At 41.2% G+C, this 13,187-nt stretch overlaps 1 protein-coding gene across 2 annotated transcripts in view; it reads right to left on the bottom strand.

Moving 5' to 3' along the window:
* Positions 1–13,187, bottom strand: part of ATL3 (atlastin GTPase 3) — a 55,879-nt gene that overhangs the window by 15,032 nt on the left and 27,660 nt on the right. For both annotated transcript variants that reach the window (XM_021685495.2, XM_044919255.1), the window contains exons 6-8: positions 5,337–5,393; positions 3,837–3,929; positions 2,721–2,859 (exon numbers count right to left, since the gene is read on the bottom strand). In XM_021685495.2, coding sequence (XP_021541170.1) covers positions 2,721–2,859; positions 3,837–3,929; positions 5,337–5,393 — 289 coding nt within the window. The remainder of the gene's footprint in view (positions 1–2,720; positions 2,860–3,836; positions 3,930–5,336; positions 5,394–13,187) is intronic.

Here is a 13,187-nt window from a genome sequence, read left to right as displayed (position 1 = left end):
ACGACTGAGCCACCCAGGCGCCCCTGCTACACGTATTTTCATGAGTATATACTCACCATTTGTACTTCTTCCTTTGGGACTTGCCTTTCCATGTAAGAGAGTTAAGATTTTAACCCCGTAAGTGTGTTTTTAAGTTCAATGACGGATGAGGGAAGCAAATAGTACATAATTATGATACTAACAGCTTATACAGAATTTGTTCCCTATTTTATAACTATAATAGGAAAATTAGCACAGTGAATATTTAGTGAGAAGCTGCTCATAAGTTTTAAATACATAGAGGGTTGAACAGTATCCCCCCAAAGTGCATATCCTCCTGGAATCTCAGGACATTAAGTTACTTGGAAATTACAGATGTAACTAGTTGAGATCACACTGATTAGGGGGGAACCTAAATCCAAACAGCAGTGTGCTTATAAGAGGAGAGAACACACAGAGACACAGAAAGAAGGCAGCCATGTGATGACAGAGACCGAAGTGACGCACGCAGCTACAAGCCAAAGGACGCCAAGGCCCGCCAGCAAACCCTAGAAGCTAGGAGAGAAAGAGGGAGCAGATTCTCCCTCAGAGCCGCCAGAAGGAATCAATGTGGACACCATGATTACAGAATTGTGGTCTCCTGAACTGTTAGGCAGTAAATTTCTGTGGTCCTAAGCCTCCCAGTTTATGGTACTTTGTTACAGCAGTCCTAGAAAACAGATAGAATATGCACACCCAACAGTGATACAAAATTTCAAAAGTCGGGGTCAGAAAACCTTAAAAAGCTCTTCCTATTTCCTGGAATAACATAATAAAAGTGAATTTTAAAACAATGTTTTGAAACATTAAAATGCTTGAAAATACAACGGAATGCCTTTTTCTATGTTTATACCTGATAACCTGAGAACATGCTGAGGATCAAGTGCATGAGGAGGTCCCTGAACTCACCCCCTCCTCAGCAGTCTCATTTAGGAATGCCCTGGACACCTCCCCTCCCAGTGACGAACAAACCCAAGTTCAGGTTTGGTAAAGGTATGTCTAGTAAGAGTGTGAAAACCCTAAAGGAACACATCACCTACACACTCAACTTCCTCTATATACTCCACTCAGAAAAGTCACTTGCAACTGCTTTTGAAATAGAAGGTTCTAGCTCCAATGTTGCCTGAGCAGATTTCTCTCCAAAGCTAGACCCCAAACTTGGATTTCTGAATAGCCATCTAATAGGCTCTTGAAGTCTCCTGCTCAGGAAAGCTGCCAACCACATAAAAATATCACACAGTGACAAACAGAAGGTAAAAGTAAGAAGTCTCTCAAACTCGGTTTCTTCTGTATTATGAAGACCAGCTGGAATGTAAATCTTAAACTGAACAAGTACATTAACGTTCTTGGATCAAATAAGTCAAATAAATTGAAAATGATGTATTTTATGTTTATTACAGGCTATGAAAAACTCCCACTTCAAAAGGCAAGTTCTTCTGGAAACTAAACATTGTGTACCCTCTAAATTATTTCCCCAAAATAACAGAAGAACTTCTGTTTTAGCCCAATATGACTTTGGGGCAAAAAGAATCTAGATGTAAATCTCTGCCCCCCCCACCCCCCACTTACTAGCGGAATACTGTGAGCAAGTTCCTTAACTTCCCTAACTCAGTTTCTTCATCTGTGGGATAAAAGAGACAGTATCAGTTAATGCAAGCACTGGGAGCATGAAGTAGCAAAGTAAACTAGCAGTGTTGGTGCTATGGTCTGAATGTTTGTGTCCCCGCCAAATTTGTATGTGGAAATCCTAACCCCTACAGGTGATGGTATTAGGTGGGGCCTTTGAGGGGTGATTAGGTCATGAGGGCAAAACCCCTGTGAATGGCACTAGGGCGCTTATAAAAGAGACCCCACAGAGCTTCCTAGCCCTTCCATGCATGAGGGTACAACCAGAAGTCTGAGAATAGGAAGACAGACATCACCTGACCATGCAGGCACCCTGACCTTGGACTTCCAGCCTCCAGAACCATGAGAAATAGATTTCTGTTGTTGATAAGCCACCCAGTGTATGGCATTTTGTTATAGCAACCCAAAGAGATGGGCAGTGGGAAATACAGCAGAGCCTGGAGAAATGGCAGCTATTTTTATTCCTACTTTACTGGGAACCTGAGAAGCTCAGATAAGTTTATAAACAAACATGCTAGTTTAACACATGTATAAACTGAAGACTAGGCATTACATGACACAAGGTCTTAATGAATAAGGAACAAAAATAAGACAATGGAATCCAAGACTCCCGACTCATAATTTCTCTAAGCTAACACCTAGTCAGCACTTCCTGATACTCACACATGACCCAGCACCAGGCTCTGCGCTAATCACAAAGATGAAAACACACAGCCATGCCGTGCATCATGTTACCTTCCTTTGAGAATTTAATTGTACTTGATAATTATCAGCTGACCAATGTTTAGTGTTCCTTTATTTAGCGCTTTTATCTCTTATAAACCAGTAATTAAAACAGGCCTCTTAGAAAGATCATTGATGAATATGACCACCACCACTTCAGATGGAAAAATTAAGGTGAATTCTAATGGTCGCAGTAAGGCAGAAAAAAAAAATGAAGTGGACTCTAAATACTATTCTAAGAGAACATGCTGTTCCTCTTCAGCATTCACTGGATCCATAATTTACATTTTCTGATCACTATTTAATTCCAAAGATCAAATCACCGGTCTAAAATAACATCATTTGTAACACACCTTTCAATTTCCCATCAAAGTCAGGGCTTGTGGCCACCTGGAGTCCTGGGTGTGGTAGGAGAAAACAGGTGACGCTGGAGAAGCAGGAGTGAATGTGGTTTCGGACATTCTGAATTTCCTCGTGTTGATGTTCTTTTACCTGCCAGTGAAGACCAACAATTTACAAAAGACCATTTGTTTCTCTTCACTAGGAACCACTAGTATAGGACAAAGGAAAGATTTCCCAGCTCTGATGGATCATAGCAACCTACATTGTGTCCACTGAGAAAACTCAGAACCCTAGAAGCAATAAATGCATACATTTGATTAACCATGGTTTGGTTCCCATAGCAACCAAAGAACAGGGACTAAAGTTTCTTAAAAAACAGTATTGCAGGGGCGCCTGGGTGGCTCAGTAGTTAAGCATCTGCCTTCAGCTCAGGTCACCATCCCAGGGTCCTGGGATCGAGCCCCGCATCAAGCTCCCTGCTCAGCAGGAAGCCTGCTTCTCCCTCTCCCACTCCCCCTGCTTGTGTTCCCTCTCTGCTTCTCCCTCTCCCACTCCCCCTGCTTGTGTTCCCTTTCCCGCTGTGTCTCTCTCTGCCAAACAAATAAATAAAATCTTTAAAAAAAAAAAAAAAAAGTATTGCACAATACTTCGGAAGAACAAGGGAAGGTTTGTGGACATGAAAGAGGATCTAACTAGTTATTAGTGATTGACAAAGGACTCCCGTATTTTAATTTTGGACAACAGGCTAAGCCTGTTTATATCCACCCCAAAACAAGAAAGAATTCTGAATAAGAACAACAGAACTAAAATTCTGAATACGACATTCTAAAGGCACATATAGAACCTGGTGCAAAATGTGAAATGGAAACCACGATCAAAGCTTGGGCCACAGTCAGAAGTCCTTCAAAAGTCCTTTAAAGCCAGAGTCCTCTGCAATCCCTGTGCACTCGATACCCAGGCTCTTCACTCCTATGTGAATACCATCAGTGCACTAATATTCATAAGTATTTAACACACTTAGAAGAATTTTCCATAATCTGCTTTAAATACTATAGCTAAAGGCAAATGAGAAAGTTACCACTACTTTCCTTGTAGGTAATTCCTCAGAACATTATATTTCTTCTTACCTGTAGACGCTTGTCCAAAAAGGACATTCCTCCCTGTAGTCCATAGCTGTATTCATAAGGGAAACTCCAGTCTCGAACCAAAAACATCAGTGTCTATTTAGGAAAAGAATAGAACATATTATAAGGTTGCATAAATTCATTTTCAAAATAACAACTGAAATACTTCTTTGCATAGTGCCAACTTCTTCAAAGGGGGTAAGAAATTGTGAAGGATTTATTTCTTCTGTAAAGTTTTAGAAACCTTATAAACACTAGAAGGACATGTATTAAGTCAAATGTGAGGTGAATATATCCTATCGGCTATTTTTGTTCCCATGGGTTGGTAAGAGCAGAAGAAAGAGATTGAGGATGTTAAATTCAGGGCTCTGCTCTAAAGTCAAGCACAAGGAATGCAGTAAAGGACAAGAAAACAACATGGTACCAGCTAATCATGAAATCAGATCTACTTTTAATGTTAGAAAGGAAAACTAAATTAAATAATAATACTTAAAACTCCTCTAATCTTACTGAGGTTACTATGCATTCTCATCCTTATGAAACAACTGGCTAAAGCAGGGGCCAGAAAACTTTTTCATAAAGGACCTAAGAGTAAGTATCCTAGATGGTCATAACAAGAATGGAGCAGCTATGGAGGGTCCCTGGGTGGCTCAGTCTGTTAAGCGTCTGCCTTTGGCTCAGGTCATGATCTCAGGGTCCTGGGATCGAACCCCGCATCTGGCTCCCTGCTCAGCAGGGTGTCCACTTCTCCCTCTGCCCCTGCTTGTGCACGTGCTCTCTCTCTCAAATAAATAAATAAAATCTTAAAAAAAAAAAAAAAAGCAGCAGCTATGAACAAATGAGTATAGCTGTGTTCCAATAAAACTTTATCTGCAATTTAAATGTCAGTGTCGGGGCGCCTGGGTAGCTCAGTCACTAAGCATCTGCCTTCGGCTCAGGTCATGATCCCAGGACCCTGGGATCGAGCCCCACATTGGGCTCCCTGCTCAGCAGGAAGCCTGCTTCTCCCTCTCCCATTCCCCCTGCTTGTGTTCCTTTTCTCACTGTGTCTCTGTCAAATAAATAAAATCTTTAAAAAAATTAAAAAATAAATAAATGTCCGGGTCCACAGCTAATTTACACATGTCATGAAATAGTATTGCTTTTTTGATTTCAACCATTCAAAAATATAAAAACCATTCCTAACTCACAGGTCATATAAAATCAGGCAGCTAGCCTGATTTGGCCTGCGGGCTGCAGTTTGCTGATCTCTGAACTAAAACAAAGACATGAGGGGCACGTGGGTGGCTCAGTTGGTTAAGCATCCAACTCTTGGTTTTGGCTCAGGTCATGATCTCAGGGTCGTGAGATCAAGCCCCATGTGGGGCTCAGCACTCAGCAGGGAGTCTGAGATTCTCTCTCTCCCTCTGCCCTCCCCAACTCGAATGTGCTCCCTCTAAAATAAATAAATCTTTAAAAAAAACAATACAAAGACATGAATTACATTTATAGTTAGCATTCTACCTGGAAGGGTTTTTGGAAAATTTCATCCATTGCCAGACGACCATATTCTGTGAAGAGCTTTAAAAAAGAAGAGTTAATGGTTAGGCAAAATTATTTAAAGTATTTCTATGGCTATTATTTAAAAAAGAATTCATTTAACAGACTCAATGCTACTTATGAGACCCAAGTTCTACAGTTTCAAAAGCCTGGAGAGCCATGAACCTTAAAACAATCTGTTGTTCCTGTCTCACATCCATATTCCAAATCACTAGCAAACCCAGAATCCAACCGCTCACAGCTTCCGTGTGGCTTGGAATATTACAACAGCTTCCTAAACTGGTCTCCCTACCTCGGCCCTTGCTCCGTCCCCAGACTATTCCCCGGACAGTAGCCACATGGCTCTGTTATAAGATTACTTAGATCACATCATGCCTCTGCTTAAAACCCTCCAACCTCATAGTAGAAAAGCCAGCCCCTTCCAGTGAGATCTGGCCACCTTGGCCCTCCTCACTCTTCCTCAAACATGCTGTGCACACTGCTACCTTAGGGCCTTTGTTCTGACTCCTCCTTCTGCCTGTAAGGTTCTCCCCCCCAAATAATGGCACAATCTGCTCCCTCACTTTTTGTGGTCTTCACTCAAACGGCTCCTTCTCAAAGAAGGCTTCCCAACCATCTGCCTCAAAAGATTACAAGTTTCCCCACAATTCTTCTTACTCCCACATCTCTTTTAAATATCTTTCCTTAACCCATCTCACTATCTAACATACTATACCTTTACTTATTTTGATCAGTGCCTGTCTTCACTACTAGAATTTACGCTCCAGGAGGGCAAGGATGTTTGTCTGTTCCCTCACTACTGTGTCTCCGGCAGCAGGCGGAGCACTGGGCCAGCCAAGAGCGTGTACACCACGCAAATGACCGAATGACCACGTTCTCTAAGGTCAGGGTTTACACAGACATTCATCTCTATGTCCTCATGAAGCCTCTCACTAAAAATATAGCAAAATGAAGTTTAAAAGTTATAAACTCACAGGTCAAAGGGGATGAGAAATGATATGGCAATAAAGAAGAGTTGTCAAAACACTCTGGAAGGAAAACAGAGAAATGAAAACTATCTCAGGTTTTGGCTTTCTCTGCCTTATCTGTGACAGGCCAACAAAAACAAGCAGATTTTCTCAGCAGAATCCCTGAAAGGCTCAGAAATTAGAAGCACCCATCACCATGAAGGAGGGGATGAGGGAACAAGGCTAACAACTAAAGAAACGATTGAAAGTCTCCGGAGAGAGCACCTACACTCCCAGATCCTGCTCCCTCCCTGTGCTCCAAATTCTCTTCCTGCCCCCACAGAAAACGGAAAGTGTACTGTCTGGAGATAAACCAGAAATAACTTACACTTTGATACCAAACTCAGCCGAGAGGAGTAAGGTAAGTCCCCTACTTTACTGGAAATGGGCACTTAGGTCAAGGTCTACATACTGAATAGTGAGACTCCTTGGCCTCCCATTCTGCTGGAGACACAGCAAGCTTCTACCCACCCAGGCAGGAGTTTAAAGAATTCTTCTCTGGGGAAAATGACAGCCCAAGAACAGGTTGCAAATACAGACATTCAGGGGTTGCAACAAAATACCCAAATATTCTTGCCCAGTCACCTCACTGTGATCCAAAGCAGTACACCAGGCCCACCCTCTTACCAAATGTCCCATCAGATTTTTAACAGCTCCCTCTTAAATACACACGGCCAAGGACACCAGACCTTTGTGAGAAGCTACTATCAGGAAAGAAAAAAACTTGTGTCCTTCAATTCTAGAACATCATCTTACATTATTCCTTATAATTTCTTTCCCTCCATTTTCTCTGTTATGTTTTACTAAAACACCTGTCGTTATTAACAGGTGCAACCTCTCCTAAACTGATGCTCAAATTTTCCTTGTTGGCTATGCCCTCCCATTCTCCCTCTCCTCCACCTCTCCCGCTCCTCTCTTCCCTTTTTCCCTCTTCTCTCCTCCCCCGCCCGGCTCTTCTGTCTCTGCTTCTTTCCCTCCCTCTGGTCTGACTTCTGCTCTGTCCTCTCATTCAGCCCACCAGGGAGATTTTCTCCAATTTAGCTTCCACCTCCTTCTCTACTGAAGTTTCCAATTTTACTGACATAGTGTTCATTTCCAAGCTTTTGTTTGTTTTCTGAATGTTGCTTTTTAACAGCATCCTGTTTTTTCCTGGTTGCAACAGCTGCAACATTTTATCTTTCTGACCATATACATTTACAAAGAATGAAGAAAAAGCCCACACTAAGGTACATTACCATGAAAATTCATGCCAAGAATAAGAAGATCTTATAAGCTTCAGAGAGAAAAAGGTCACATACAAAGGATCAGGAATCAGATGGTGTGGGACTTCAGCAGCAACACTGGAAGCTGGAAGGCAATGAAGCAATGCCCTCAATTCTAAAAGAAAATTATTCCTATCCTGTAATTCTAAGATAAAATTAAAATATTCTCAGACTTACAAGAACTCAAAAAAGTTATCTACTATACATCCATTCTATCCTTTCTCAGAAAGCTAGTGTAGAATGTTTAGAATTAAGAAGAGAATAAACCAAAAAAAAACAAGAGAGAGAGAATAAACAAAAGATTAAAAGGGATCCAACTGCAAAAGGAACTGAAAAGAAATTCCCAGGCCCTGATTTCAAGCTATAGTAATCAAAACAGTATGATATTGGCACAAAAACAGACACACAGATCAATGGAATAGAAGAGCTTTCTATTCTCCCAGAAATAAACCCCTGCATATATGATCGAATGACTTTAAGACAAAGAAACCAAGAATAGACAATGAGGAAAGGACAGTCTCGTCAATAAGTGGTGCTGGGAAAACTGGAAAGCTACATGCAAAAGAATGAAACTGGACCACTTTCTTACACCACACACAAAAATTAAATCAAAATGGATCAAAGACTTGAACATAAAACCTGAAACCCTAACACTCTTGGAAGAAAACATAGGTGGTAAGCTCCTTGATGTCAGTCTCAACTACTGGATTTGGAAACAAAAACAAAGGCAGCAAAAGCCACAACAAACAAGTAGAACAACATCAAACTAAAAAGCTTCACAGCAAAGAAAACCACTAACAAAATGAAAAAGCAACCTACCAAGTGAGAGAAAGTATTTGAAAATCATTTATCAGATAAGGTTAACAGCCACAGTATATAAAGAATTCATACAACTCAACAGGGAAAAAAAACCCCACAATCCAATTAAAAAATGGGCATAAGATCTAAATAGACATTTTGTAAGGAAGATATATCCATTTGGCATTTCATGGCCAATGAGTACATGAAAAGATGCTCACCATCAATAATATCAGGGAAATGAAAATAAAAACCATAATGAGATACCTCCTCACACCTATTAGAATGAATATTTATCAAAAAGAAAAGAAATATTAAGTGTTGGTGAGAATGTGGCAAAAAGGGAACCATTGTCCACTGCTGGCAGAAATTTAACTGGTGCAACTATTATGAAAAACAGTACGGAAGGTCCTCAAAAAATTAAAAATGAAACCACCATACGATCCAGCAATTCCACTTCCAAGTAATTACTTGAAGAAAACGAAAACAGCAACTCAAAAAGACATATGCACCCCCATAGTCAATGCAGCTTTATTCACAAATGCCAAGATATGGAAGCAACCTCAGTGTCCATCGGTGGATGGATACAAAAAACATGGTGCATATATTCAGTGGAATATTATGTGCCATAAAAAAGGCGGCCATCTGGCCATCTCCAACAATATGGATGGACCTTGAGGGCATCATACTAAGTTTTACTAAGTCAGAGGCAGAAAGGCAAACACCGTATGATCTCAATTATATGTAGAATCTGGAAAAAAAAAAAAAAAAACTTAAACACTTAAAAAACAAACAAGCATATGGATACAGAGGTGGAGTGGGAGTAGGGGAAAAAAAGTGAAGGGGGTTAAAAAGTACAAACTTCCAGGGGTGCCTGGCTGGCTCAGTCAGAAGAGCATAGGACTCTTGATCTCAGGGTTGTGAGTCCAAGCCCACATTGGATGTAGAGATTACTTAAAAATAAAATCTTAAAAAAAAAAAAAGTACAAACTTCCAGCTATAAAATACATAAATCGTGGGGATACAACATGGTGATTATAGTTAGTAACACTTAAAAGTTGCAAAGTGAGGGGCACCTGGGTGGCTCAGATGGTTAAGCGTCTGCCTTGGGCTCAGGTCATGATCCCAGGGTCCTGGGATCGAGTCCCACATCGGGCTCCCTGCTCCTTGGGAGCCTGCTTCTCCCTCTGCCTCTCTCTCTCTGTCTCTCATGAATAAAATAAATAAAATCTTTAAAAAAAAAAAAAGTTGCAAAGTGAGTAGATCTTTAAATGTTTTCATCACAAGGGAAAAAATAATAATTTTTTTTAAAAAGAAAGAAATTGCCAGTGGGATAGCTGTGTACCAGGACTAAAGGAGGCAGTGCAGGGTAGAGGAGAACACAATGCCAAGGAGTGATGCTCCCAAGGAAAAAAAAAGAACAACCTGAAGTATGAAGACCATACTGAGAGGTTTTAGGAGTCTATCCCTTGAGATACATTATAAGCACACAACACTAAAACTAGCAAAAAACATGATACAGGTAATTCATTACAAGAAATGCAATCATAATTCACAAGAAACCTCAGTTAAGGAAGAACATATAAATATACCCATATAATAAGGCAACTACGAATACTTTTTTAGTCAAAAACTGTGATCTAACTGTTGGAAGGATGAGGGAAAGGAAGATGTGGGAGAGTGGTAAAGATGCTAAACCCTAACTTTATAGAAGAAATTATTACTATTTCAATTATAAAAATCCAGAAGAAACAGCATAACCATCTTTTTGAAAAATTTTGAAGCAAATAGCAAAAGACACAGCCCAAAGGGCAAGCGATTGCCTCTGGAGAAAGGAGTAGGAGGTCGAAAGGATGTTCTTTTTTATTATGAACATTGCAATACTACCGACTTTTATACTGTGTGTGTGTGTGTGTGTACACGTGTATGTCACTTTGTTAAAATAAAATGATGCTTGGGCGCCTGGGTGGCTCAGTTGGTTAGGCGACTGCCTTTCAGCTCAGGTCATGATCCTGGAGTCCCGGGATCGAGTCCCGCATCGGGCTATCTGCTCAGCAGGGAGTCTGCTTCTCCCCCTCCCGCTCCCCCCTCTTGTGCTCTTTCTCTCTCTCACTCTCTCTCTCAAATAAATAAATAAAATCTTTAAAAAAAAATAATAATAAAATAAAATAAAAATAAAATGATGCCTTAGAAAAAGAAATACATACAAAATACTGTATATAAACAAAACACACGTACAAAACTGTACAAAACCCATGATCTCTCTCTCTGTAATTCTGAAATCCAAAAAGCTCTAAAAACCCAAGTTAGGTGGCAAACTCCTTTGAAGGAAAACCTGCCTTGAACGGATGTGAGGCTTTTTATAAGCTTTATTTATCCCATTTCATGAATCAGTCATGCCTTTACCTGCAGAAACAGTAGCATGTTTCATCAGGAGGTGTTACCTGAACGCCCATTCCTGTCCTCGACCTCATGCTTACGTGCACTTTTGATATTGTCCATCTAAAATCCAAAAAATTTCAAATCCCAAAATACACATAGTCTCAAAGGGTTTGAGTAAGGCTTATTGTCACATGTTATCTATTTCCTATAGGGATATCTATCCGTTTACAAAGAGAACAGAAAGCATATATTCAAACCCGATATGTGGTTACCTCTGGGGACCGGGAAGGGGGACTTCAGTTTTATCCAAGTTGTCCCAATTTTTTTGCAAGAACAACATCATTTCTAATTTCATAATGATTACGTTAAAATACAGGAATGACTAGAGTGACAGATGTCATATTACTAACTGAGAGAGCTAAATTCAGCCTCTATGAAGAAGGCATAGAGTGAAGGAGGATCTCCCACCAGGAAACGTTATTGGAAGCAGGGTCTTCACAGAGGTAATCACGTCAAGATGAGGTCATCAGGGTGAGCCCTAAGCCAACATGACTGGTGTCCTTATAAGAAAAAGCAACACAGACACAGGGAGAAGAATGCAATGTGAAGACAAACAGACACACAGGGAAGACAGAAGCAGAGGCTGAAGGCCTACAGCTAATGCCAAGGAACATCAAGGACGGCCAGCAAACCAGCAGGAACGTGGAAGGGGCAAGCACGGATTCTTCCCCAGAGTCTCAGAGAGGGTGTGGCCCTGTGGACAGCTTGAGTTCTGACTATCGGACCCCAGAACTGTGAGACCGTAAGTTTTTGTTGTCTGAAGCCCCCTCGTTTGTGGTACTTGGTTACAGTAGCCCTCACACATCACCCGGGCCTACTCATGATGACCTTTCACTGACTGATGACACGATCCATAAAGAATTAGGTCTACCTCAAACATGAGTGTGTCCACAGCATGGGGTCCCCTGCCTCACACAAGCTAGGTGTTCAAAAAAATGTGTGAGGGCGCCTGGGTGGCTCAGATGGTTAAGCGTCTGCCTTTGGCTCAGGTCATGATCCCAGGGTCCTGGGATTGAGTCCCGCATCGGGCTCCCGGCTCAGCGGGGAGCCTGCTTCTCCCTCTGACCCTCTCCCCTCTCATGCTGTTTCTCTCTCGCTCGCTCTCTAAAAAAAAATAAATAAAATCTTTAAAAAAAAAAAAAAGAAATCATTAAAAATGTGTGAAAGGGAAGAGCCTATAAAGGAATAATTTTCAGGTGAAAAGGTGTCAAACTCAAGTTTTGGTTTAAATGTTTCAGGAACAACAGCTCCCAACTCCTGAGTCATGGCACCAGAGAGTACAAGTTATTGCCAGTAGTAACATGAAGAGCCAAAGCTGAGGAATTATTTTCCTTGCTTTTTAAAGGAATAGAAATTAGAACTAACTCAAAGTAATCCCCATAATAAGTGACACCCTCATTCCCTTGCACGCTGATCTGTTTTCTTGAATGTCAACGGGACAAGTGCAATCAGAAAGGCATGTCAAGAATTGCATTCAACTCTGGAATACCTATGGAAGAGTATTTTACAGGAATAACACTTAAGAACTGCTGCACGGAGAACAGAAGACAATGACTAATAGCAGTAGTAGTAACAGTAATACTAAACAATGGCTCACAGTTATTAAGCTTATATTCTTTTCTAGGCACATAATGCTATGCATTTTATAAATACTGATTTATTTACCCTCACCTGGATTTTTGCAATAGCTTCACAACCAGTCTCACTGAATGCACACCTGTCCCTAAAAAATCTATTCTAAACAGCCAGAGTGATCCTCTACTCAAATAACGTCACTCCTATGCTCAAAACATGGCTCCTATATCCATTCCTCAGAGGAAAAGTCTGAGCCCTTGGCAAAGGCCAAGCATCAACAGGACCTAAATGCCTCTCTGACTTTATCACTAAGCCTCCTCCTGTCACAGGGCACCTGGGTGGCTCAGTGGTTGAGAATCTGACTCTTAATTTTGGCTCAGGTCATGATCTCAGGGTTGTGAGACTGAGGCCCATGTTGGGCTCCACACTCAGCGGGGAATCTGCTTAAGATTCTCTCTCTCTGGGGCACCTGGGTGGCTCAGTGGGTTAAGTGTCTGCCTTCGGCTTGGGTCATGATCCCAGGGTTCTGGGATGGAGCCCTACATCGGGCTCCTTGCTCTGCAGGGAGCCTGCTTCTCCCTCTCCTCCCTGCTTGTACTCTCTCTCTCTCCTTCTCTCTCTCACAAATAAATAAATAAAATCTTAAAAAAAAAAAAAAAAAGATTCTTTCTCTCCCTCTGCCCCTCCCCATCATGTATGCACTCTCTTAAAAAAAAAAGGGGGGGGGGGGC

This window comes from Neomonachus schauinslandi, chromosome 11, assembly GCF_002201575.2.
Source record: "Neomonachus schauinslandi chromosome 11, ASM220157v2, whole genome shotgun sequence".
NCBI classification, from domain to species: Eukaryota; Metazoa; Chordata; class Mammalia; order Carnivora; family Phocidae; genus Neomonachus; species Neomonachus schauinslandi.
The sequence above is the reverse complement of the archived record's forward strand: the minus strand, read 5'-3'. Positions and strand labels throughout refer to the sequence as shown.